Consider the following 26,936-nt stretch of genomic DNA (forward strand, 5'->3'; position numbering starts at 1 on the left):
GGTCCCCAAGATGGCTAGATGTGTTGCTCCTGCCGGGCCAAAATCGTGCGGTGTTGGCCTAGCTTCACACAGATTGTCTTGTGTGCGAACCTCACTCCAGGTCAGACGCCTGCCTCGGATAAATATACGTGGTACCTTCCTCAACTTCCCCAAGCCACCTCGCCTGCTGACTTCATCGACTGGAGCTTGCTTGCACTTGACAATCCGTTTTGACCAGCCCAGTGCTACCTATCTCAGCACTGGCGACTCTTCAGGTCGTAATGCTCCAGCTTGGCAGAGTCAGCGCCTCGGTCTTCTCGGGCGTTGCAGAGGCTACCCTAGCTTTAGCGAATGTCAATTTCGACTTCTCGTTGGTCAAGGTTAGCCATCATCCATTTCTTATAGTTGGCATGCCGATTTAACGCTCTTAGGTGAACGCCCCAATCGAGTTCGAGGGGGTTGGTCACGCTCTGAGTACTTTCCGGCGTGATGTTGCAGAATCTGGATCCACCCATATAACAGCCAGAAAGCTAGGCGCCGTTTTTGAGAATGTCATTCCACCAACACCAAGACTGTACGAAGCATATGGACGCAGAGCTTCACAGATCTGTCAGCACTACGGAAAAAGTGAAGAAGGGTAGGAAAGCGTAGGGCTATTCGCCGACTTCGCGGGTCCAGACGCAACATCAATATGGGCAGCAGCTACGTCTGGTAAGGCTGCGATCGCAGTCCATCTGCTGGCATGCCTCCTGTACGTCCCCCTCCTATGAATAGTTCTAAGTCGGTGCTGAGCTCGATTCCAAGTGCAAGATTTTGGAAACCAGCCGAGGCTGTTTCGATATGGGAGGAAATCATTAGTGTTCGCAAGAAGACTCTTGAAGAAGCGGCAATCGATGAGACATTTCAAATGGCAACCATCCTCGCCTCTCAGGTCTCAATAACACATGAACAACTTGCAGAATGGGACAACAGTGCAAGAGCATGGCTTGGTTTCGCTGATCGAGCTCACGATGAGCAGCAAACCAAGCTCAAGCTTGTCATCGACGAGATGCAACGACCCATAGCCACGAAATCGACCCTTTACGAAAGTGTCATTGATTCTTGGACGGTGGCTCTTCGCGGGATGGAAGAGTTGCTCCAAGGCGCCTCCCAGGGTGTTTCTCATTCTGGACTGATACTGGCGTTGTCATGTTGGCATCTCTACCCCGACCTGAGTGTAAGAATGTGTCATGGGTTTTTCCTGAGGTGTATGCGGCGGCGGGCTGACACCACGATAGGTCGAGGGTGGTGCTCCTGTCTTGCAGAAAGATGAGCTGTTTCCACATGGAACCACTGCCTACCTTAACTTGCAGGGCAATCCTAACACAGATAAGCGTGGCATTTACTGGTCGCTGTCACTTTCTCACATGAGGTGAGAAATCATGCCGCTGTTTACGGCCATGACGGAAAGCTAATCATTTCTGTTGGAGGTTTTACGGTGCACCTATCCAGACTGAGCGCAGCTATGCCACGGGTTCTTCCCGGATATCTTTCACTCAATTCTTACACGCTGTGCTTGGTTCAACTAGCAGCCAGTGGAGCATTAAGTCTCCTTCACCGCTTGACGCCGCCCGCATCATACAGGCGATAGTGAAAAGCTCTGAGAGCCGTGCCCCAGCCTGGATGCGTATGCTTGGAGTTGCTGCAGCAGATATGCTGAACTCAAATGATGCTGCAAGGCTCCTTAACTTGAAGCTATTTAGGATTGGTCGGGAAAGGGGAGCATCGTTACTAGCGGATCCCCGGACCCATCCGCTGCCAGTCTTCGGACTTTCAAGATCCATCACTGTTCCTAAAGTGCTTGAAGAGTCCGGAGTACAAGCTGAAGATCCTTCGGAAGTATGCTCGACGATTTTTTCCTACGGCGGAGGGACATGACGTGGTTTTGAAGGTCGCTGTGTCTCCAAGCTGGTATGCACAATTTCGACCGGTGCCACAACAAGCCCTTGATGAAAAGATGGGTGCAGACCCACATGCGTTACTCGATTTCACGACTCAAGACTTGAACAGCACCCTCACCAGTACAAATCATGAAGATGTCGACGACAGAAAGAGCCAATCCAGTGCATCAACCACCAGCGATTCCCCATCTGACGCTGAAAAAGGAGTTTCAACCACGGCAAACGAAGCAGGCGGAGATGAAACATTGATCATACACTACCCAGACCATCCAGCGCTCGTAGTACACTATGAGCCGCGGTTTCATTCCTCTTTAACCGTACCTTTCAACGTACCAGAGATAGAGGTCTCTGAGGTCTCCGACGAGCAACGTATATCGTCTGACAATGACGGAAAAGCGGAGACAGAGTCAGACATCGGAATCGAATATATTTCGGCATTCCCGGTCGAGGGGCTTATTGCAGCCCATTCAGAATCCTACCTCCATTGGTCCTACAGGAAGGTCCGGGAAGAGGCCTGCCTTCCTCTAGGAGATGGTCATCACGTCGATTTCGCAGCCAGCGATCACATAATACCGGACGGCACCACCATTACTATGCGTTTAGATTCCGAGCAGCGACATGGCTTTCAATCGGGGACCCCTGGAATTGATGGCAGCAAAGACTCCTTCTTTGGAGACTTTCAATCTGGTATGATGTTCGTTCGTGCAGACTTGATTGCCCAGTTCGACGCCGCCACAACAGGACCCGGGTGGGCACGAAAACTCAATTTGAAAAAGGAAATTGATCTCGTCGATATCGAAGAAGCCTTCTGTTCGGATGAGATAGACCTGTCCAAGTGGGTGTCGGACATAGACAACGCGCCGGAGAAGCGGCAGTCGAACTACTACCGGTCTCTCATGGCGCTAGCGTCGGCCTGGAATCTATACACCGACTTAGGCCAGGCAACCGTCGACCCAGCTGTCCTGGGTAAACGCGTCATGGACTCGGAATGGACGAAGAGTCTCAAGCTCGATCTTCATTCAGTTACCGATTCAGCATCTCTTCCCTGCACTCGCCAGCAGGCCTTTGCGTGCATTGCCGAATTTGAGACTGGTGGCATTGACCTCGCCTCTTCCGAGTTCGAATCTGTCATGGCGATGTCCATTGGTGAATCGATCTACGTCTCTGGACCCTTGTTGACTGATCCATTCGAGCCCCGTGAGCCGGACAAGGTCATCCGTCTTGAGGGAAATGTGGGCAAGTCAGGCCTGGCCCTCATGATTCCACCCGCCGAGCCCATGATATCTCAGCCCAATCCTGACAGCTGGCGCGTGATTGAGCGAGAAGAGTACGGCGGACAACTCGAGGACTGTTTCTCCCGGACCAGCCTGCACTTGTCCTTCACGAATTGGTCTGTGCCCGTCAGTACAGGTGCTGCGGGACGAGGCCGTCGCAGTGCTGAAGCCTTGCTGGTCGAGACCCTCGTGTCGGTCTTCGACCGGGGCAAGTGGACTGGGGATCTTGATGTGTTGACTGCTCTGCGGCGAGGCTGCGCGCAACCAGATCACGAGTTCTTTTACTGTCACACATGTGGTCATGACTCACCTAGCCGGGAGTCGGAACAGGTCACAGATGGCATCGTAGCTATTAGGTCCTGGGAAGAATTTCTTGACAGGCCCAATAGCCCGGCAGTCGTAATGGCACATGGAAACTGGGAAGCTCGATTGGCGGCGGCAACCATGGGAGTGGCGAGAGGGGATAGGGTCTTCCTTTGCAGGGGCGCTGTTTGCCGGGCTTGTCTTTTGAAGCTGGAGAGCTTTGGAGGTGAGGATCTGGTTAATCGCGCGTTGTTCATTGCTTGACTAGATGGGTAAATCGTACATAGTGTAGTACATACTCTGTTTAGGGCGAGGCTCCTGGAAAACCATAGTACTCAGGCAACAAAACACGTCGCCGAATACTGCGCTGCTGGATGTCAAGGATTGTTCTCCGGACCATCATAGTATACATAGTATACCAGTCAATATTCTTTGGTCGCTTTACTATACATTGAAGATGTCAAATTTCGAGTACCTAGTGGTCGGAAGGTATGAGCCGAGCCGGATTAACATTAACCTAGGTCACCCTAGCCTGACTCGTAAGCGTGCATCGTGCGTCAGCCACTACTGTGTAATTGGGCATTTAGACCTTTTGGACGGCGAGACACCATTGACCTTCCTCATCGGGAAATGAGTGACAGCCTTGCGCTTGCATGTAACGTTCTTTGTCAAATCGAGTCGCACTTCTACGGGCACGGACGATTTGCTTGATGAGCGAGAAAGATTCGAATCTCACAATGCGGTCATTAACATCCCCCGTGCGAAGACACAAGGCCCTATGCAGTAGTGGTAGCCGACCTTATCCCCGTCGTTTACTGCAGTGGTCGTTCAAGTCCGCATTACGCAGTACTCCGTTTCAATAGTGGTCGATCAGTGCAAGTATGGCGCCAGCCACCAGATGGTCGTGACTTGGGGAGTTTTAAAAGAGACCGGAGTATTCCGTGCTCTTGGGATCGGTGGGAAAACTCCATCTGAGGCTGTAGTGGGCTGTCTAGCACCCGTAGCGGCTCTCCAAAAGCAGGTGGCCGTGGTGGCATACTCCGTCCAGGGCGATCTCTTTGAAGGATGGGGTTCCGTAGACGACGGCTTGACGATGGATGATCGTCCTCGCAGGTTCACAGCAACCACTCCATACTTACTGTTTGTCAATGTTGTCCTCACATATGGGGATCAAACCTGCGAGTGATTGGGTGCCTTGAGATCTGGTAAGGTGAGAGTTGAAACCAATTGCCGATCATTAACGGAACCCTCTCCTAGCCAAAAGTGTCGGTGAGACAGACTTTCAACACTGTAGCCAACAGTTAGGCCAGGAGATGGGCAGATTGGGTTCAGCATAAGCGTCTTCTCCGCAAGTCCAGCACATAGTTGATGTTTTATGACCCTGTGACACGTATTTAGGGAGTCAGGATTTCGGTCCGACGTCCTTGTGATCTTCACCGTGGTGATCATAATGGGCGTCTCATCTTTGAATGATCGACAACTCATCATGCAGATGTTTCGCTTATGAGCGGTACACTCCAGATGGGAGATCTACCACAACCTGGTAGTGGTGAACGTGTCGCACTTCAGCGCTAAATGTGATTCTCTTGACGATGCATTCACGATTATCAAAGTATGAACTGGGTTGAAGCCTTTCGTATGCATCGTGGATTTCTTCAATTGCTTGATCTGACACCATAGCCATGTGGGGCTTGAACTCTCTCGGCCGTAGTGGCTTTTTCATGGTGGCTTCTGGGGCCATGGCTTATGGCTTGATTGGGGTCGAGTGGGACTTTTCTACTGGAATCGTCCTATCCGAATCTGTTAGGCATGAACAGGTTGCACGAGTGTGATGCAGCACCCAGCACACACAAACAGGTGGACGAGGTTTCCGGACCGAAGGACTGTGACACCAAGCTGGCAATAACAACCATCATATGCTGCCTGGCCCAAAGAAAGCGCAGGTCCTTTTGTGTTTGAATACTCTCTAATGCTTCACAGCAGCCCCTCTGCCATTGTGTACATTGACGTCGGTTTTGGTCCATTTGAATAGGCGCTTTCGGGCCAAGGCCGAAAGGCGGATGGTCGGAATGTGGGCGCCAGCTTACTTAAGAAGGTAATTGGTGTCCCGGACTGAACAACAGTAGCGAGCCAATTGTGATACACAGTCCAGGGTGTAAGCAAGGAAATATCTTCAGAAGGACAAAGGAGGAGGCAAAAGTGGGGGACGATAGTAGTGAGAAACTTGACTGAGATAGGACATTCGCTAGAAGCACGAGCGGGACGTTGTCAACCATCCGACACCTCGACCCGACCCTGACCTTGTTGACGGCTAGGTTCCATCACATACATGATATAGCAGACTAGGGTGTGGTGTTTGTAGCGTAGGGAGGCTCGCGAAATGATGATGGATGCGACGCAAGACTACTAGTAGTTCCGTAGAGCGAGAAGGGCAGTAGCAACAACAACACTCAAAGGTGACAAGTACTGTACGTAGTACTCTGTAAAGTGCTGCGATGGACAATGGAAGGTGGAAAGAGAGGAACAGCAAACTAGCAGGGAACAAGGAAGAAATGAACGAGAGTAGCAACCACAGGCGAGAGCATGGGCGAAAGCGCAGGCATTATGGCAGTCAAGCCCTGCAACTCTGACTCGAATTGACTGTCACACCTATTTGAGGGGGTCATTGGGGGACAATTTTACCGCCAGAGTGCCAGTAACCACCTCATCCACCTCCACTCTTTCTAGGTACTCCGTATCTCTTTCTAACATGATTCCTGGACCACCACAGCTACCAGTAGAGTTAATCTTCACATCTCTCTCGGAAGTCTCTTTTCACCCCTTGTCGCTTCTAGTGTGTAGATCTCGGATTGACTGTGGTATTCCAATTATTCCTCACACTGTATCGGGTATAGTGCCATCTGGGGACAAACTTCGAATCAAACGACGAGGAAAAATCATCTCTGTCCAGTGCCGGTACGCACAGACACAATCTGCCACAAACCACTGCTACCTACGTACAGCCTTCAGTCACCCTCACTGACCCTCCAAGTCACTCTCCAGTTGGCTGTTACCTTCCCTCCTCCACCACCCCCGAAGCCGGACAGTACCACGGTCCACGTCTAGTTTCTACCCAGCTCAAGCCCACTTTCCTGCGGCCTCCTACGCTTGCAATTCTCTCTCATCCGTACTTATCCTTCCCTACAACGAATTCCCACTCCCATCACCATCATCATCTGGTTCACCAATAAATGCATCTGACAGCCTGCATACGATTTACATGACCTGCAGCGACTCCTCCCAAACCGTTCGTGCAGCTTGACAGATCCGGCGCCTTCCACTTCCAAACGCTCATAAACCCACCTGCACACCGCATAATCGACTGGTTCTCCTCGATCGATTTTACATTCGTGTTGTCAATGCAATATCGCCTTTGCACGACTTGAACGTCCCAAATTATGTCCTAAGAGTCGATCAAGCACTTGGTACTGCTCGACATCGACAGTGTTGCGGTCATCATGGCTGAAGCCATGGACGCTCACTCGAGCTTCGTCTACCTCCTCGACAACCTCCCCATCTGGAAGACCACTATCACCTCATTGTCCACTTATGCTGCACAAAAGAACTTCGAATTCGTCAACGAATTTGCTCAACTAGTTAATCAGATCAGACCGAAACGGAAATTGAGTCCCTCGGTTGCCTCGATTCACACAAATGACGAAGCTGCCGAACAACATACCGACGATGTTCCCTCTATCCCTAATCGTGCAGAAATCAATCCTCTCGAGGCCGGGAACAAGTACTTATACGCACAGGCAACTAAGAAAAGAAAACCTGGTACCTCTATACGTTCTGGCGCTTCAGGGCCGCAGAAATTCAGGAACAAAAATCAAGTCATTGTCTACTATGACTCCTCTCTACAGGACCAGCTCGACTCCATGGTCAAATCTCTAGGAGTTGGCCGGAACAATCTGCGTAAGGGGAAGAATGCATTGGTTGCGGCCAGAGGTTTTCGATTACCTACCCTGGGTATTCGAGCCCGAGAATACCCCTCGCTGGACAGCCTCAGATCCACTATGATATCTCGAAAAACATCCTCGCTCGCACCAATATCAGGAAAGAAAGTTGCTGATAGGCCGCAAACACCCGTGGCGGATGACGAATCTTCATTCCTGTTGGTCGACAGAGAACTTGAGTCGATACAGTCACTTTGTGAAACAGCGGCGCACCAGTTTTTACGAGACGGAGACTGCAGCACTGAACTCAACAGTATACTGCAAAAGATCGATGCCGTCCTGGCACAAGCCACCAAGACGGCTGAATCCCTGAAGAAATTCACAGAGCAACAGAACGAGGCAGCCCAAGAAGATACGGATTCCGATGGCTGCACACTGGTTTCTGGTGGTACCACACAGTCTGATACCACCTTGTCGGTTCAATCATTCTTGGACCGAGGACCTTACATCAGGTCTGGACTCAGCAAAGACTGTGGTCCCACTCTGACAACTCGCACTTTGGAGGATATGAAAGCTCAAGAGCTTTCCTTCGGTGTCCCTGAACTTTCGGACAACAACGCTCCTGGCTTGTCGACTGACAACATCGAAGTTGATGATGCTAGCGATCAAAGCTCCATCGTCGTCGACATTACTCAGTATCGTTTGGCAAATCCGAGAAGGACCCGAGTCTGATTATTACCTTGGGGGAAAAGTTTGGTATTTCGAATTTCCTTGATCATTTCACAAATTTGTCTTTGCTTGTTAGCGTGTGGTATGTCATTGTGAGCGGCTTTGCGGCATTTTCGTGGAGTTTTCCATTTCCTTTGCAGGTTCAAGGGATATTAACATGGGAAGGGGAGGGCATATGTGAGCGACATTTGGGACCGTGGGCAAGTGATGTTGGCTGGTCACAATACGACTGTCATTATCGAAGAATATATTTGCCTGCACTTGAGAATATGTGAAGGACGAGTTGGTATCAAGGTCGGCATTTATGGGAGGGCTCTGAGATGTATGATCCTCAGGTTCTACGGCCGTTCATCATAGGTTCGATCTATATTGAGCCTGTATAATGATATCTATGTCGAAGAACAATTCTGGGCGTACCATGAAGTGACTCTTCTCATTCATTTTGTCGTTATTGTACTCACCGCTCATCGTTGTATCAGGTTTATCGTTTTCGTTTTCGCTCACCGCACGTTCCCCCTCTCGCTCCTTTTTCGTCGGGACGTCATGACCCAACCGGGGACATGCCCGGGGCGAGGATCAGAAGGTTTGATGATGCAGGCGGCTACTCGTAAGAGAAAGTCTATACCAGATTGTCTCCCGAGGAAATAAGAAAATGAGGGCCCAGCACGGGACGATAAGCGGCTCGCTGCAGCGGCAACGCCGAAACTGAAAAGCTGAGGGTAAATCAAGCGACAAACATCACCTGTTCAAGACTAACCGTAACGGTTTTTACTTTTTAGGACATCAGAAGTTCACCCTGCGTGCTCCGGATATCTCATGCGTGTCAGATTGATCTGACAGGGCAGGTTGAGGCTGCAAGGATTGTTGTCACTTGAAACATCGGATGGAACTTACTTGCGGTCGAGGCACATCCGAAGTACTGCTAAGTAATAGTGCGGAAGTGCATCAGACCGGAGGACGCCGAGGACGATGGCCCGATCACGATCAGCATAGCGATAGGGTCTCGTGAGAAAAGAAAGTGCAAGTGCAAGTCATTCTGCTCGGCCCGTTGAGACAGGATGTCAATATATGCATGCATGCATGCATGCAACGTTTCTCGTTTCTTGTTCAATCTACTCATATTCATCTAGCGTTCTAGAGTGTTGTGTGTTTGGTCATGATCACATTCAAACTGCTCGCCCGTTCACTGCGTCTTAGTCATTCCACTGCCACATCCACTGGAGCATCAGAACCTCGAAGGGGGACGTGGGCACTTTTCTCCGTCGACCCTGATACACCCGTTCACGGTTCTTGAGAGGGGAATTGTGTGCGCGCCAGCTCTCATGAGGCAGAGTATGTACACCAGTGTCCGCAACCGCAAGTGCCTTTCTGTTGCAGATGTCGATTCATCCCATCCGGTCATTCCATAAGACCTGTCAGTCTTTCGGGCATGCAAGCCGTCTCCGCGCTCACCAGATATCGAGGTCGGTGTTGTTTGGGAAAGCACTACCCATATCCATCGTGGACTGCGTGGTCATGAAAGTGACCATCATGGTCTAGACCCTACCGGGGCGCGGAACCGCTCAAGATCTTTGATGCTGTTGAGTTTCTTGCTCTTCAGCCACCGTTACTGGCGACCGCAACACCAGCTGCAGCATTCGTGGCCTGTTGGCCGGCAGCCTTGATCTGTGCTTCCTGCACGACACCCCAGAAGAGTTTCGTCTTGACATCGTTGGCTAGTAGTCCGGCCACTTCTTCGGAAGCGATCTTGTTTCCTCCCCGAACGACCTGCTCTAATGAGCCGTCGCGGACGATCTTGAAGTTCTTGTCTCCGCCGCCTGCCAGTTCTTGGCCTCGTCTTCCCATGCTCGCGCCTGTACGTTGCTTCTTTACAGCTTCTCGGGTCTTGACTGCATGGTCTGCAATTTGCTTGTTGGTGTATTCCTTGTTGGTGAACAATGGAGATTGGGAGATTGTGGATGTCCAGTATTTGTTCCAGAGAAGACCCAGCAGGTGGGAATCCAGAGTTGACTTGTAGTGAGTCACTTCTAAAGCGTAGTAGGAGTTGGCGTGAGCTCCAAAGTCTTCAATCTTGCCTGTGGGAATCGCTTGGAATTCGTCGCTGTCGTCGGTGAACTGCTTGTCCTTAGGCCGCTGTCCTTCGGGATACGTTCTGAAAGCACCAATCTCGACTTTGCCTGCACTGACTGTTCGGTCTGGGTCGATGACCACAGCGACAAACGGATCTTCCACCATTTGATGCGTCATCTGTGTGTTCACGTCGATACCCGACAGCCAGCATCCATACCCTGGATGTGAATGGTACCATCCTACTGGGTTTTCAAGTTGACCTCCTCCTTCTCTTGATGCGATACCAAAGTTGACCATGTATTCGTCTGCATCTGCATGAGCGTTCACTCTTGTTTCTGTTCCTTCGACGGGCAATCTGAAAGCGTCTGTGATGATGAGGGACCGGCCGGATACGTAGCCAGTCATCAAGCCCATGATCTCGATGCTGCCGCCTGAACGTGCATGTGTGGTCATCTTGAGCAGCGCGAGAGCGGATATCCGGACACTGGTGAAGTAATTTGGATCCTTTTTCCATGGCGAAGCATTTTGCAGGGCTTTGTAGGCTTCGGGATCTGGTAGGCTATAGAGAGCATTCTGGGAAGGGTCGATGGTGATGATGTTGTTTTCGGCCTCCCAGTTTCGAAGAGCTGACAGAGTCGACATCTTGCGTTGAACTCCCACGCGGGAATGTCTATCACACTAGCATAGATGCAAGGGTTGACTCAGGTTGCAGATGTAAACGCGATGCAGTTCATCTGGCTGCACGCAACAAGTAGGATGGAGGTGACGAATGAATGAATTGATCCCCCGCATCCGCAGCTCGGAGAATTAAGCTTATTACATAAGCCGAAAATTGCGTTGCTGCCGTAACGGCGAAACCGTCAACAACTTTTCTCGAACACGGATGTTCGCCAATGACAGGACTCTCGTATTGATACCATTCGACAAGATTCACGCCGCGACCACCTGGTGGTCTTCTCCATGCATTCACTGATCCTTCATTCTTGCCACTGCGGACACACATCTCAGATCGACAATCATTTCTCAACAGCTCGGCCATAGAGCCTGAGTCGCCAAAATGCCTGCGCCAATGGATACCAGTTACTTGACGACGCAAGTAACCACTATCATCGGCCAATTGCACTCGATCTTCGACGAAATAGGTGTTCCTCGCAATGAGCGCGAGTCAAGAGAAGCAGAGCTCTTTGCAGCACTATCAGAAACCCTCCACAATCAGCTACGGCTGGTGAGCCAGTATGCTACCATAACCATGTCGCTTCTGCCTGCTCTGCTAATCATTGGTGTTAGGGAGAAGAACCAAATGTCGGAGGAAGCACAGAACATCATCAAGACAATAAAACAGATGGAGGCGTCGCTAGACGACGAAAAGGACAGAGGCTACGATCTGGACAGCACTGGCTTGCGAGTTACTTACCCTTTGATTGATTGTTTGCGCGACCTGAAAGAGAAATACAACATAGTCAGCAGACTACACCGCGAACGATTCGAACAAGTCAAGAAGCTTGTACAAGCCCTCGAGTCATACTCATCCCATCTCGAATCCTCCTTCGTTAAGATCAGACTGCCGCCGACTTCCTCCAATTCCTGCCCACCCAACTTCGACCTGTCTCCCTCGTACGTCACCACACTCGACGATGAGTTTACCCGAGTATACGACGAATACAACAAGAGAGTGGTTGTTGTTCAGCAAACAGCGGAGGAGATTGTGCGCCTATGGTCCGAACTGGGCACTCCACAAGCACAAACGGACTCACTGATAGTACAACACTACCGCGACACTCCCGAACAACTCGGTCTTCACCAGGCCGACGTCGACCGGCTAAGGAGTCGGCGTGACAAGTTGCTGGACGAGAAAAAGGCACGCGAAAAGAGGCTGAGTGATGTGAAAAAGAACATTGAGAATCTATGGGATCGACTTGGTATCAAAGAAGCAGATAGGAAAGCCTTCCTGGCTGCTAACCGCGGCTGTGGATTGCGGACCATCAACGAATTCGAAGACGAGCTTGCTAGACTGAATGAGTTGAAGAGACAGAATCTTCACCTGTTTGTCGAAGATGCTCGGGTCAGACTTCAAGAGCTTTGGGATTCACTGTTCTTCTCGGAAGAAGAGATGCTCGACTTCACACCAGCATTCTCGGACGTCTACAGTGATGCCCTGTTGTCAGCGCACGAAGCGGAAATCGAACGACTTACCACGCTGAAAGAACAGCGTGCGCCAATTCTAGCTGCCGTCGAGAAGTACCAATTTCTCCTCGCAGACCGTGACGCTCTTGCAGCATCTGCCGCTGACGCCTCGAGACTGATGCTGAAGCCGCAGAAGGGCGAGAAGCGAGATCCTGGCAAATTACTGAGGGAGGAGAAGATGAGAAAGAGAATTGCAAAAGACCTACCAAAGGTCACAGCGGACCTAACGAAGGTTCTGCAGAAGTATGAGGACGAATACGGCAGACCTTTCCTCATACACGGGGAGAGATTCCTCGACGAGCTTGAAGAGGCGGAAGTGAAAGCACCACCTGCCCGATCAAAGACACCCAATGGGCTCCCACCAAGATCGAAAACACCTGCACCAGCTCATCCCTCGAAGCCAGCTGCCAGTTCTTCAAAGTCCGCTCCACCAAGTCGACCAGTCAGCGTAATGAAGGGGACAATTCCACGTTCGAATGCGAAGACTCCCACCAGCAGTAGACCTGGTACAATGAGGCAACATGCTGCACCAGCACCAGCAATCGCAGCACCCGCGGCGCAAAAGTCTCCTTCGAAGATTCCAGCTCGTGCACCCTTAAGCAACCTCAAGCATGGGAACAATTCTCCCGAACGACGGAATGCGCCACATCATTCTTCTCAACATTCCCAGCTTGAAGTTCCGCAGAATTTTGCGCAGAGCACCGGGACTATGGGACCACCTCGCGCTCCGCCTCCAAGGATGAGGGATCTTTTTGTGCCTCCACAAGAACAGCCACAAGCACATAGCATCCTTGGGCAACACCAGCATCCCGCATCAAACCGTCCAGCAAGCGTTGTCTCCACAGGCTCCAACGAAAGCAGTCGATACGTCGTACCAACGAGTCCCGAAGACGTATATGATGATCGAGAGAGGATGTCGTACATGTCAGCTTCGTTATTGAATCGTAGCCAAGAAGCGCAGCCAGCTGTGCAGCGGTATTTCGCCCCTCACGCCCAACAACAGCAACCCTCACACTCTTCATCGACATCAATACACAGCCACAGCATCCGGCACAACCCATCTGCACCGCCTTCAACGGTTGTATCTCGCCAGACCTCGAACACGTCCTCCAATATGACCACAGGCACCACAGCGAGCGGCAGTGAAAACTGGGAGACGTTTTCCGATGGCTCAGAAATGGAACCCGAACGCGACGTCCGCGCTACATATTATTCCAAGGTCCAACAAGCGAACGTGGCCACCACGAATGCTTTAGGCATGAACCACAATCTGAATGCGAACAGAAGCGCAGCAAGCGCTTTTGCCGGACAAATGGCCCCTCCACCAGCGAAGACGCGAGTACAGCCTCATGCTAGCCATCAAGCTCAGCAATACGGACAGTTTAGAGACGTGTCGGATGAGAACTTGAGCACGGCTTTACACGCGCACAGTGCTGGGGAGGAGAGCGAGGCTGCGTGGAGCACTGAGTTGGAAGAGACGTACTAACGTTGCCGTTTCTAGCCGATGCTGTGCTGAGGTCGGACTTTGTCTGTTTATGCGAACAAAAAGTTGATGGAGGGTCCAGAGTCGGTTTTGCGCCATAATGATGTTCACGAATTGAGAATTTTGAGTCTACTGGGATATGGGATTTCAGGAATGTTGGTGTCTGGTGTATGAGTGTACAGAAATCAAGGTGGCTTTTTTGGGGGCGAGGCTGAGAGCACGGGAGTTTTGTCTGATGAACGAACACGTACAACAAACAGAAACTGGAGGGGTTTTTCTTTTCTTTCGGTTCGAGTTAAGGGAACTTACATTACATTGAGAATCCAATGTACTTTTGTCAACGGTGAAAGTTCACATAATGATGATCAATGATCACTCCTGTCAGTATCATGTCTTCCTACAGTATGCCGCATGTTTCTACTCTTTTAAGAAGCCCTCAAGATTGCTTGGCTACATCTCCCGTGTCTCATTTCACAAACATGCCCAAGGATGCCAATTGTTCTCAAATGCTGTCTAGGTATCTTATTTGTATTCATTCAAAAGTCGGAAAATGTCGTTACCTTTTGTATTACCCATTCCCCATCCTAGATAACAACCAATATCAGTCCATACATGCTACATGTGCATGAAGTTCAAACATATACAGATCTCAAAGATCAAGATATCAGTGCCCGAAGGATGGTCAGTCCGCGCCATCCATGTACATATCACGACTCCTGGTCTGTTGGGCGGGACTCACTTGGCATCTGATGAAAGACTTCCAGGAAATGGTCCCTAGTACGGTCGCAAATGCCCTGCCTGCCCTTCCAACAGCCGAAGTTGTATTCGCAGGCCGTACCCATGATTTCTTCCCAAAAGGCGCGTTCGACATCGACCCCGAAAAGTTCAATGGCACGTTCCTCGTCCATCCAACAACGCACAGCTGACCCGTTGCTATCGTGAGTGGGACTAAGGGCGTTGAAGATGGTCGAGGGGTCGAATTTGGGGAAATTGGCGTGGATGAAAAAAGGCCTCACGTGGCTGGGCCGGATGTCGAATGGATTGTCAAGTATGTCTCCACCTGGATGCACAGGGACATTATGGGTTTTCATGTAGGCATGATCCGCCATGGGATCGTGCTGGGCCATGGCACTTCCCTTATATTGACCGTTGGTATCGAAGCGACCGAGAGCCATGACGTGTTCACGAACCGGATAGAAATCTTCGCCTAGGGCTACGGCCGCCCATGCGAATGTCTCTTTGTCGCCTTGACCCGGAGCGCCCTGCGAGAGGAGTGGGTAATAGTAGGTTGGGCCATATAAGTTGTAATAAGCAGCAAGCATAATGGACATGCTATGTTTGCTTTTCGAGTACATGAGCTGACCAGACTCTATGCAGGCTCGAGAGCTGAGTAGAGGTATGTCTCCTATCTTGGCAATCTCGAAGTAGTATGGGGATTCGGAAGCGTACCAGAAGTCCGGCCACACAACCATTCCGGTACTCTTGAAAGGTTCCTCTTCGAACAAGGTCAAAGGATTGTAGACGGGAAAAGCATCGGAATCGAGCAGGAGAACCTCTTCAAACGAGGAGAACAGGACGGCCATGATTTTATACTGGTACTTGTCGATCGATACACCCGACTCGGCGGCTTGAAAGATCTCGGACAAGACCAGACATTTGGCGTTCAATGATGGTAGGACGGTGTCGCATATTTCTTCGTCGTAATCCGTCGGGTCGGCTAGTATGACTTCGACCGGCAACAGTGACCAAGTCCTCCGCAGCATGCGGATGGAAATGACCAGGACGGGGAGTTGGTTGAAGCCAGCAGTCATGACGATCCCTCGAGTGCCTGGTTCATATGGCAACTTTGGCGGAGTCTTTTTCAGATCGTTTATGAAATTGGTATGTGCCTCGCGCATGCGTGTGACGTCTGCCGCTTCCATGAACAGTACGTCCGGCCGCGGATGGGCGTGAGAAGCGTCATATCCGATGTCCAACTTCTGGGGCACCACGACCTCGGGAGGCTTGTCGCAGTTCGGGTCATTATTGAGTATTATGAGGTAGAGATCTCGCCAGAAGGAGGTCTGATTCTTGAGGAGGGAATTCGTGGGACGTGGTGGTTCTGGAGGAACAGGTACGGACGCAGGTTCGACAGGGTTTCGTAGCCATTGATTCTGCAGGAAGAAGAGAAGGGCGATGAGGGCCAGCAGTGAGCCAATTAGGCTAGACTTCCGACGATGCCATAGAGCCGGCAGCGTTCGAGTCGACCGAGGTAGGAGCATATTATGAGCATTATCGTTTCATAGCCATTGCTGATAGAGAAAGGACAGCAGTCGCAGTCAAAGCAGACTGATATTTACAGGGATTGGATCGAAAAAGACGACGAAGTATCGAGTAAGTAACAAGGACCAGCCTGTGGAGAAGACGAGGATTAAGTACAATAGCAGGGATGATTTAAACGAACAGAAGATAGCAGAAGGGGAAAACAGGGTGGGTTTATTGGTGGTGAGTGGAGAGATGGGAAGAATATCCCCCAGGAAGATTGAGAATGAGGAAAAAGTACGGAGATTGGAAGAAACCTGGTTGCACGTGCCAAAAGAAGCAAAAGTAGAAGGAGAAGGCTGATCCGCAGGCCGCGTAGGCCATGACGAGGCTATCGACTTATTACCTTGGTAAGTTGTGCCATGAATCCCTTGAATTGTATATTGTTTCAATTGGACCCGTATGGAGTACTATGGGTTGATATGTTCCAGACCTGAAGACAATGAACTCGAGGCTCAAAAGATGAAACCTATACTGCTTGGCTGCTATACACTCTCTACCGAGGGTGACAGGTTTCAGGTTAAATATAGAAGTATGATGTGTGCCAGGATGAGCATCTCCGGGGGTTTGAAGGCCTAATATGGCCTATAGGCTATAGGTGAGCTGTCTAACTGGACCTGGGCTAGTCGTCGCTAGCCTACCGCCTATCAAGTTTACTATCGAGGGAACCCCGCCTAGGTAGACTTGATTGAGTGGCAGCTGACTAACGCAATAAATTGTTCTTTACCCGGACACTCGCCGACTCTCCGACCACATACAGAATAATCAATATGAATATGTTTGCAAGGTAAGCCTTACCTCTTGTCGATGACCAAAATGTAGGTCTGTCACAGGGACGCAATTGCTGGAAGCGCTCTTGCTTCCCCTGTGGTCAGCTTATGTAAAGTTACACCTGCCCGTGCCTGTCGCCCTCTCCCATGACCAGGTTCAAGGAAGAAAAGGAGCCTCCTCGCATGACTATGCCTCCTCGAATTCTGATTTCCTCTCATGATTGACCATGCAGGATCCAGACGTGAGCCTAAGCAGTCCCGTGATATCATGCTTGCGCACCAGGCTGCGATCTAAGTTTCCAAACATCAGGTTCTCAAAGTCCAAGCTACGTCTTTTTCTTGAGACCATCGAAAAGCGAACGGACCTTCCCAAGTCTCCACTACACAATTCAGAATTCGACCCTTTCAATACTCTGCCGATAGCTAACTCCGCCTGCGTTGAGCAGACCGTCTTATACTGTGAGTTGAATGAATGGAAGTCAATGCCTCACCACTAATTCCAACAGATATTCAAGATTGGAGTCCTAAGTTTGGCCCAGCGTTTGCTTTCGAAGACCATCCCAACCCTTTCCTGAGCCTCTTGTGGCCCTTTGCCCTGCAGTCCGACATTTACTTTGAAAGCATCATCGCTCTGAGCAGAGCCGCGCTTTTGGCCGACCGTGGTGAATCCGCAAACGCTGACAAAGCTTTCATCCGCCATAGAGGCAATGCCATAACTAAATTACAGGCGCGGTTGCGGAGCCCGGATCAATGCATCCAAGACTCGACCATTCTGGCAGCATCTGTTCTCGGGACCATCGAATATATCCTAGGTGACCATGCGGCAGCTGCGGCTCACACCATGGGGCTGAAACACATGATCAAACTCCGAGGTGGCATGAGCCAGAATACGCCTTTAGAACGACAGCTTCGTGCCGTTGTCTTCGTTTATGAGTCTCTATGGTCAAGTCTCCCAGCATCCGTGCCCACAACCGAGCAGAGCGAGCAGAGTCCAATATACCTGAAGCATCCTTTCACACCAGAAGTCTGTCAAATACTCTCAAATATCCCTCCGGGCTTTTGCGACGTCGCTCTTACCGGTGTGCTGTCTCTCCAAACGATACGGCTTCTAAGCGATTTGACTGCCACGACAGCTCAGTTGAATGGTCCAAAGTACCTGACTATCGATGCGAGCTTGGAACACAGGATACAGACGACCCTCGAGATCTTGCACTCCCCTTTAATCTGGCGAGTCACGGAAACAGAACGGAACTTGTGCCATGGACTCGTCGTGTACTGTTACTTACTACGGTTGATACACTTCCATGAGGTCGTCACCGGTTATTGTGGGTTGGTGCTGCAGTCTTTCGCTGAATCTGCCCTGCGACGTACTCCAACCCTCACGGCTTTTGGTCCTAAGTGTCATGTCTGGACTTTGATGATGGTTGTCGAACTCCTGAAATACGCGCAACGACCGACTGCACAGTGGATACCACTGCTTCAGCAGGCCGTCGTTAGATGGCCAGAATTCCGGCAGTGGGACGAGTTGGAAGGATATCTGAAAACCTTTTTCTGGGATGAGAGCATGGGTACGTTATCGAGACTGGCGTATGACGAAGCTGCCGTTACGCAAGAGGCATTTCATGAAGTTCACCCTTGAACAGCAAAGGAACAATGCCGACATGTTTACGACACTTTACGACACTTGACGATGTGATGCCACCGGATGCTTCATGCTCGAGCCTGGGCCTTGCATGGGGTTTCTACGGAATCGTATACGCACCATCAACAACAATATTTGCGCCAGTCATGAAGCTGGACGCATTTGACGCACAGAAGAGAAACGCCTGTTCATTTCAGTCAGCTCACAAGTGGTCAACGTTGGGTCATCCAACTTACCCCTTTCAACTCATATGTCTCGCCCATCCTCTTCGCCGGCGTAAGGGCAACCCACTTATCTCTCAGCTCCTGAGGTTCCGCCATCAACATATCAGTGGCGATATACCCCGGACTAACGCAGTTCACCCGGGCAAAGTCGATCCATTCTATCGCCAGACTCTTCACAAGATGAATCAGACCGGCCTTCGATGCATTGTACTACGGACGGGCAGATTAGCTGAGACACTTCCACAGACTGGAAGAGAGGCAGGGGTAAACTCACAATAGCCTGCTTATCCGGGATATTCACAATCATCCCGCTGATGCTCGTCGTGAAAATGACATTTCCAGACCCTTGCTTCTTGAAGTACCGACTCGCACTACGCGCGCAGAACCACGGCCCGTCGAAGTTGACGCCCATCTCCGATCGGAATTGCTGCGTTGTCATATCCTCGGCGGCCACATTATAGCATATCCCAGCGTTGGCGACCAGGATGTCAATTTTGGAAAAGTCCTTGACAACTTCATCAAAGACCTTGTCGACGGCGGATTCATCGCTGACGTCGCATTGATATGCGCGGATGGTGGTGCCGTGTTGGGACGATAGTTGAGATGCTATTTCATGGGCGGAACTGGAGCTCCGGTAGATGATGGCGACGGATGCGCCTGCTTCGGCCAAGGCTTTGACGACTTCGAGGCCGATGCCGCGGTTGCCGCCTTTGCATGTCAGACTGGAGACATGGCCAGGCAGTAGGTAGGGACGGGCTGGAATTGATACTGACCTGTAACTACGGCGACTTGGCCTTTTAGACTGAACAGGTCGAGGACGTGAGCGTCGCCGGGCTTGGGGAGGAAGACCATGGCTGGTTATCTGGAATGCGGATCGTGGTTGGCTCAGATGTTGCCGTTAATGTCAACGAATCGTTGGTCGAACTGGTATGGTATAGTGAGCAGGGTCAGATATCACTGATAAGATAAGGATTGTCGTCCTCAGAGTCCTAAACTTCTGGAGGGTTGCACGTATATATACAATAACAAGGTGATAGGTACCAGGAAGTCGAGGTCGGTACTCGTTTGCGACGTTCATGAACTTGCAGAGGCAAGGGCGGTAAGCGCGGTCAAATAGTCGATTGCTCCCCCATCATCCTCCGATACGCGAAACTCTGTTGACACCACCAGTTCACCTCTCTTGCCTATTTCGGAAGAACGCTTCGAATTAGAGTCGTAGACCAACAGTACTTGCAGAAGACCTCACAAGGACGTTGAACCGTAAGTCATGACTCAGGAGACCGAATGAATATAGTCAATCAGCTCTAAATTGCATCAGCTCTCATTGCTCATGTCGTGGTACATAGTTGGGGTATCTTGCATGTAGTTGCCCCCCTGCCATCCTGAAAAAGCCCGAAACGCCAGCCCATAGAGCCCAATGTAAATAGCAAGCCATACCTCCGTGCCCGCACCTCGACGCCACGCTTAGTAGTCGAATGTCCTCCTGCGCCAGCCCTTGTAAATCATAAAACATCGCACTCAAGCATTCCACACCCACCCATCATCGCTCCCCCTTGAAATACACAACCACCACCACTCCGTCGTCTCAAATCCTCCCGAAATACCATCCACTTTTGCAAACCCAGCCGCAACACACCAATCCATAATTGATTCGACCCCACCCTCGTCCAACGCGAAGGTAAGCGCCCTCGAGATTTCCAGCGCCGAAATCCCGGGCAGCTGCGAAACGAGCCCAATGACACCACCAAGAAACATCTCCCATAGACCCGTCTGTACAGATCCATGGATATCGACCCAAGGCGGCATCAAGCCGTCAGGCTCATCGGCGCCTCCCCGGGGTACAGGTATCTTGCGATCCCCAAACTTCGGATCATCAGGAACATATGCGCTAGTCGGCACAATATCGACCCCAAAGTTGAGCACTTTCTTATCCATTTTCTTCGTTTGATATCCATTTTTCTCCCACTCCAAACCATACCGTGTCCTCGGCACGTCGGCACCAGGCTTGGCCCGAACCATACCCATCGCCATGAGATTCAGCACCGCGACCATCACGCCGTCGTCCACAATGCCATCATTCTCAAAGGGCACACTCTCACCTTTCGCGAACGCAGGGTCAAGGACGTCAACTTTATACCGTGCGGCACGTTGGAGCATTTGCGCGTTGATGCTGCGACGCTCTTCGAAACGTTCGTACAGCCGTCGAGATCCTTCCCATGTGCGCAGGCTGGCGAGTTGAGTGGAGTGTCTCTCCTTGTGTGCACGCTGAACGAGTTTCTCGTCTTGTAGGACCTTCAGGGCGCGGTGGACGAGATCCTCGCATTCTCCAGGCTCTGAGGCTAGCGATGAAAGCTTCGCCTGGGCGAGTATTGGATCAAATCCATCTTCGGGAGTGAGAACAGTCGCGAAAACCCAGGACTTTGCGAGATGCAGCTTCGGATCGGACATTGCGAGCTCGAAAGATGGTCGATAGTGGAGATCTGTTTCGATTGTAGCCTTCTGCGCTCCTGCGAAGGGGAGGCTGGCAACGAGGTCTTCTTTCACTGGGTTGGTTAACAGGGCGCCATACCCAAGGACGCTGTGATATGGCCTAGGTTCGAAGAAGGTCAGAGTGTTTGTGTACAGGACCTCTTCTTGCGTGGCCGGCAAATCGTCGACTTCTTTTGTGTCGAACCTGTCGAGCTTTTGGAGTGCCCAGTCCACGATCCCGGGCCAGTCGGTAGCTTTGAGGTCCTCGAGATTGACGGATGGAACCTCGTCTTTCTCGAGTGCGTCAAGGTATTTGAACTGAAGACTTTCGGTCAGACCGTTGATGTCGTGCGCGTATCTCTTCGCCAGTGTCTTCCACCGCGCCTGGACAAATTCTTCATCCTGATCGGGGAACATGGTCATAACCAGTGGCCAGTCGATATTGCTCTGGATGCCTCCTGCCAATGTGCGCACAACAACTACAGACACGACAATGCGATAGATCGCGCCTTCCGGCATCGCCCGAAGGATTTGAGGTGCCCGAGTCAGCCTGGTGGGAGTGACGGTAGCTGCAGTCAGGGTGCGACGGCCAGGCGTAGCGCGCGGAGTACGGGTTCCTCTCTTCTGTCGTTTGGGATGTGGTCCAAACCCAAATTCGTCGACCACAGCTTTACGTCTGGGAGCCCGTCCTGACCGGCGCACCGCTGGTTCGTTGCCCACTGGTGGCGGCATCTCGGAATCCGGCGTAGCTGTTGCTTCGTCAGGCGCTGCTCCCGCGATGCGCTCCATTTGTTCTGGAGCAGCCCGCAGCGCAGAAGCGAAGACTGGCCAGGACTCTGGGGAAGGATGGGGAAGCACGGACCCGTCACCATCCTGGTCGAATTGGACAAGACCGGCGAAGGTGGTCGTCTCAGGGCTGCTTGCTTCTGCATATAATGCTCCAGGTACAGTGTGATTGATGAAGGCGTATTTGGACCGATTTGCGGTCGCCGCCTCTGTCTCCTGTTCTTCCCAAGCACGAACTCCTTCGACCTCGCAAGCAAAGCGTTGCCATTCGGAATCGTCGGATTGGACATGTTCGAACGGGACTTTGAGGTTTGGGAGGTCCAGGATGTCGTTCAGGGACGACGGGAATGATTGAGAATTACTACCTGCCCAGACGACTGTACGACCAGGTGGACGATTTGCCGGCTTTCGAGGCTTTCGACCACGTCTGGATGCTGTGACACTAGTAGAGTTTGGTGGATTTGGAGCGGCTGTTTCGAATCGTAGCGCAGTAACAGGTGTCTCCGTGCGCCAGTTGTAAATCTGAACCGACGGGAGTGTGCCTATTCGTGGCACTTTAAGCGTGAGAAAACCAGTGGCAGCTGTCTCAGCAGCCGGTGGTGGCGTCGACACTCTCGACATGCTCCTTGTGTTCGGCGGCATTGTTAGATCCTCAATTGGAGTGACACTGGTCGCCAATGACCATCTTTGTCCTCTGGGTGTCCTTGGTGTCCTACCAGACACCTCACTTGCAGCCGTGGAGGTACGTCGTCTTTTGCTTGGAGTGTCTTCATCATCCGAAATCGTGGCCTGTTGCTTTTTCCCAACCAAAGGAACGCGGTTGCCCTCATCTATCCACTCCGGCGGGATATAATCAGCAGGCTGATTATCGATGATTTTCTGCTTCGTTTCTTGAACAAGAGGCGACTCAGGACTGATGTTCGGCAAAAACAAGACTGCTCGTTTGAGCATCATGCCATTCTTACCGCGAAAAGTGAACATGACCTGTCGTAATTTCCTCTGTTCGCAGAGGCTTTTGATGTTGGCCTTAATGGCTTTCAACTGGGGTCGATCTTCCTGTCCAGCTTCTTGCCAGCGAGGTGCAGATATTCGTCTGATTGTGGAAGCATCATTGGGCACCACGCCCGATGTCTCCGAAACCAGCTGCAGGACAATTTTGCGACACAAGGCATTGGCTCTCTGGTGGTCGCTACGCTTCCCACGCTTTTCTGGTGTGGCGGGAGCCTCAGAGTCGGAAGACAAGTCCTCACGACGTCTCTTCGTTCGGGTAACAATCTTCTTTCTGGTAGACTCCTCCGGGATAGCAGTGGCTTGCGCATTCCCCTTAGTCTCGACACTCACAAATGGTTCCTCCGGTTGGGTAATGCTCGAATTGTGTTGAACTTGTGGGATAGGTTGAACCCGGCTGACCGTGGGATGGGCCGAGCTTGGTTCTTGTACTGGCTCAGTAAGCGTCGCCGGAGGCTGTTGTGCTACAATCCGCTGCTCGCCTCGCCATCCTTGATTTGTGGTTGGTAGCGTTCGTTCATCTTCTGTATGAGGCTCAGCTGCTCTTGGCGGGATTTCGACAAAGAGACGGGGAACCCGATCTTCCTCTGGTGTTTCCTGCTTAGTTGGAGCCTCCTGCGCCAGTGGTTGAATTTGACCCTGATCGCCCGACGCAAGGTGATGCTCTGTTGCCTCACTTGTGCTGTCTCCTTGGGGTATGGAGGGTCCGAGCAGGAGCGGAGAATCGTGATCGCCTGATGAGTCCAACAGTTCAACTGCCTTGTGCGTCAACTTTCGTTTCCTGGATGGCCTCGCAAGGTCTGTGATTGTGACTGATGGGGACCTTGGCCTCTTTGCGGAAGGAGTAGCCCGAGATCTCTCTGAGGCGTGTTCGGCTCCGTGCGTTGTTTCTTTGGCAAGCCCTTGGATAGATTGCACTTGATTTGGCGCTAAGGGGCGTATGGCCGAATTAAGGCTGACGGATGTGGAAGGCTGATCAGTATTTGGAGGAGGTTCAAGCTCTTCGTCTGTAGTATCCATATGAGTATCTAAGGCAATGACGGTCTCATGGTGCGCATGTGACTCTGCTGTTGAGGGCTCGGCTGGAGGACGCTCCTCATAGAACACACCAACTGGCGGACCTGGTTTGCCGATCGATTTGGCCCTCTTCTTTGGAGACTTGATTTTGTCTGCGGACGCATTGTCAGTGATCTTCGTCGATGACTGTCCCACCGGAGGTGAGGGATAGTATCTTCGATAGGCGAAACTATGTGCAGCGCTCGAGGATATCAATCGAAACGGATGCACTTGTGTCCTGTCATAAAGGTCGACCTCGCTCAGACGACTGCTTCTCATGATCACAATCTGGGATTTCTGCTTCGCACTGTCGTGGCGTAAGCCTCTTGGAGTTATGTATAGGCCATCTGATGAGCGGTTGAGGATCTCCTTGGTCGAGGTGATCCAAGCATCATTGATGTGTTCGGGAAAGTGAGGCTCTGGTAGCCCGGCAGCAATAGCTTCCAAGAGTGTTTCATCAAAGTTGACAGGACGACGAGCGTAGAGGTCCAACCCGCCCGGATCGTTCATGATTCCTGCCCAACCTATAGTGGGTGGGATCCCAGAGTCTGTGCGGACTTGTTTGAACACTCTCCGCCAAAAGCTTTCTGTACCTCGCATGTACTTTCGGGGACGACCTTTGACGATCTCCACCCCTGGTGAGTTTCTTACCGCTCGCTTCGGAGTTCTAGGGGTCTGAGGTCTGGGTTGCTGACGAATCAGTAGCGATCCCGCTTTCCCTGGCATGTTTTCTCGCAACGAGATGGCAAAGCTGCCGTCGGCTTGCTTAACGACAATGGTTTCACCAATACGTGGCATAAAGTCTCCTGCAGCAACACTTCCCAACAGTGTCGAGAAGTCCACTTCTCCATTTCTGACTTGGAGAGGGATCGAGCCTTGAGGAGGAAAGCCGAACTCATTTGTATCCCTCCCTTCTGAAGGCTCCTGATCACTGACAATACCAGATCGACCTTGGTGCCTAGAATTCAAGGCTTGCTTTGCCCCTGGTATCTGGCTTATGTCCAACCCCTTTTCGTCAACCAGTTCGCAGAACGTTTGCCAAGGGTAGTGGATATATTGAGTTACGCCGTCGTTGACGGCAACCGTCCTAACAATCGCAAGGTGGCGTATATGTGATGGCTGCACGACCAATGATTTGCATGAGACACGCATAAGCAGTGACTCCATTGTGCGTTGAACGAAAAGACCGGTGATCAACTGTCTAGAGGTCTATGTGAGATTAGCATGATAAAGGGTTGATGTCGCAATAGCCATCTTACCGTGTTTGTCAGTCCTTCATGGCCAGCAAGACAGGCAGCATCGTGCACCGCGTTGGGCATTAAGCGGTCAGGGTTCCATCTTGCAAGATGGCGCCTAGTTTGCTCTTCTTCCGTTTGATCTTCAGATATTCCAGCTGGTGTCGGAGGATCGACCTGGGACTCAGATTCGGATCGTGCAGATAAGTGTTCAATGGTCTGATCCATACATAACGTATCCGTGTCAAAGTTCTCCATGTCCTCGGGCTCAAGAGGACGTAAGATCTGAACGTAGTTCTGCAAATCTCCAGAGGTGGCGGAAGGTCCAGTCGCTGTTCTCACTCTCTTGACACATTTCAGACGTTCAAGTCGACGGATGATTTTGACCAGAACTGCCAACTCTGCTGGGGACTCCAGGTTCAATGCTTCTGCAATCGCCTTCTGCGGGACGAGAGGCCGGTCGGATAGAACTTCGAATACTCGTCGAACAGCATCTCGTATGGTCGACTTCCTTTCAGCATGGTCGCCGGATGTGCCGGAGGAAGCGGCAAACTTCTTGAGAATCAGGCGACTTGTCCGTGTTCCCCGTTGATACACAATTTCCTTCAGAATGTAACCCTTTCTCTGTAAAGCATCGGTACGTTTGGGTACGGAACGCTTATCCTGGCCAGAGGCCCTGACGAGTTCGCCCTGTAGAATTCCATCTGAGCGCGTCACAGCAATATGGGACAGGAGATCGAATTCCAACGGGCCAACCTTGGCGATGTCCGGAAGATGACCACATATCGCCTGATACACTCGTTCTTCGCTGACATGGAACCTTGGACCTTCGACTGGACGAGTGCGGTGCTTCCCTTGTTTAGCTTTTGGATTCTCCGAGGCGTTCTCCGGGGAGGCGTCGTCTGGGAGTTTATCGACCGGTTGGGTGGTCTTATCAAAGGTCGCATGGAGATACCCTGGGAACTGCAGCACAACTTGACCTAGGCTAGTCTGATTATACTGCTTGTACTCGCCAATGGACACATCGGAAAGTCGTCCCAGCCATGTCCAGATTCGCTCCAGCAGACGGCGATCGACGGTGACATTGGTGGCTGAGGCGTCGTCCGGTTTGTGCAACTCATTCTGATTGTCGGTCGTGTTGTAGAACGAAGTAGCAAAGTCTGCGATTTCATTGACGGAGAGACCTATTCATACGCAGGTAAGAGGTCAGTGATATCCCCTGAAAGATAGACCCATCTTTGTCGGAGGAATGTATGCATGAATGAGAGCGGAGGGAGTGTGGGGCAGGTCGCGTTGGAATGAGACCAACCACAACATCCAAAGATCGAATACGGAATGACACTAACCTCGACTTCCACTGATGGCAATCTGTTCGAGTAAAAACTCGATCAAGTCGTCCAAGCTCTTCGCCATCGTTTCTTTGCCATAACAAAGAAGGATTCGTAGAAGAAATCGGATACAGAACTTGAATCACTTTTGAGGACGTTCGACCCTCACCCGTGCCAGTGAATATTTGGTCGATTTTGTGGTCTTGGCGACAAACAACTT

General features: G+C 51.3%; 8 protein-coding genes across 8 annotated transcripts; 4 read left to right on the forward strand and 4 right to left on the reverse strand.

Annotated features, from left to right (window-relative positions):
* Nucleotides 1-260: 260 nt before the first annotated feature.
* EDD37DRAFT_649107 (uncharacterized protein) lies at nt 261-3,760 on the forward strand (the record flags this gene model as incomplete). The annotated part of the gene is made up of 7 exons (XM_062818103.1): nt 261-359; nt 411-588; nt 658-730; nt 784-1,195; nt 1,257-1,390; nt 1,449-1,857; nt 1,910-3,760. The coding sequence occupies 7 exons, from the start codon at nt 261-263 to the stop codon at nt 3,758-3,760; spliced, it is 3,156 nt and encodes a 1,051-aa protein (XP_062670653.1).
* Nucleotides 3,761-6,797: 3,037 nt separating this feature from the next.
* On the forward strand, nt 6,798-8,583 carry EDD37DRAFT_361651 (uncharacterized protein). Its single transcript, XM_062811860.1, has one exon. It carries the CDS (start codon nt 6,994-6,996, stop codon nt 8,161-8,163), a length of 1,170 nt encoding a protein of 389 aa, XP_062670654.1. The 5' UTR covers nt 6,798-6,993; the 3' UTR covers nt 8,164-8,583.
* Nucleotides 8,584-9,727: 1,144 nt separating this feature from the next.
* EDD37DRAFT_361634 (COP9 signalosome complex subunit 5) lies at nt 9,728-10,997 on the reverse strand. Its single transcript, XM_062811859.1, has one exon. The coding sequence runs from the start codon at nt 10,870-10,872 to the stop codon at nt 9,757-9,759; it is 1,116 nt and encodes a 371-aa protein (XP_062670655.1). The 5' UTR covers nt 10,873-10,997; the 3' UTR covers nt 9,728-9,756.
* Nucleotides 10,998-11,120: 123 nt separating this feature from the next.
* On the forward strand, nt 11,121-14,265 carry EDD37DRAFT_589800 (microtubule associated protein-domain-containing protein). Its single transcript, XM_062814496.1, has 2 exons — nt 11,121-11,463; nt 11,518-14,265. Exons 1-2 carry the CDS (start codon nt 11,288-11,290, stop codon nt 13,898-13,900), a joined length of 2,559 nt encoding a protein of 852 aa, XP_062670656.1. The 5' UTR covers nt 11,121-11,287; the 3' UTR covers nt 13,901-14,265.
* On the reverse strand, nt 14,266-16,602 carry EDD37DRAFT_627940 (alpha 1,2-mannosyltransferase). Its single transcript, XM_062816408.1, has one exon. It carries the CDS (start codon nt 16,156-16,158, stop codon nt 14,605-14,607), a length of 1,554 nt encoding a protein of 517 aa, XP_062670657.1. The 5' UTR covers nt 16,159-16,602; the 3' UTR covers nt 14,266-14,604.
* A 259-nt stretch (nt 16,603-16,861) lies between these two features.
* Nucleotides 16,862-18,783, forward strand: EDD37DRAFT_361768 (uncharacterized protein). Its single transcript, XM_062811861.1, has 2 exons — nt 16,862-17,427; nt 17,475-18,783. The coding sequence occupies exons 1-2, from the start codon at nt 17,196-17,198 to the stop codon at nt 18,605-18,607; spliced, it is 1,365 nt and encodes a 454-aa protein (XP_062670658.1). The 5' UTR covers nt 16,862-17,195; the 3' UTR covers nt 18,608-18,783.
* On the reverse strand, nt 18,659-19,686 carry EDD37DRAFT_679958 (oxidoreductase; the record flags this gene model as incomplete). The annotated part of the gene is made up of 4 exons (XM_062819701.1): nt 18,659-18,794; nt 18,847-19,044; nt 19,109-19,542; nt 19,608-19,686. The coding sequence occupies 4 exons, from the start codon at nt 19,684-19,686 to the stop codon at nt 18,711-18,713; spliced, it is 795 nt and encodes a 264-aa protein (XP_062670659.1). The 3' UTR covers nt 18,659-18,710.
* A 451-nt stretch (nt 19,687-20,137) lies between these two features.
* Nucleotides 20,138-26,874, reverse strand: EDD37DRAFT_627946 (uncharacterized protein). Its single transcript, XM_062816409.1, has 3 exons — nt 26,735-26,874; nt 25,413-26,572; nt 20,138-25,362 (listed from the first exon to the last, which is right to left on the reverse strand). The coding sequence occupies exons 1-3, from the start codon at nt 26,799-26,801 to the stop codon at nt 20,353-20,355; spliced, it is 6,237 nt and encodes a 2,078-aa protein (XP_062670660.1). The 5' UTR covers nt 26,802-26,874; the 3' UTR covers nt 20,138-20,352.
* Nucleotides 26,875-26,936: the final 62 nt, after the last annotated feature.

Source organism: Exophiala viscosa (assembly GCF_022695815.1).
Source record: "Exophiala viscosa unplaced genomic scaffold EDD37scaffold_4, whole genome shotgun sequence".
Classification (NCBI taxonomy): domain Eukaryota; kingdom Fungi; phylum Ascomycota; class Eurotiomycetes; order Chaetothyriales; family Herpotrichiellaceae; genus Exophiala; species Exophiala viscosa.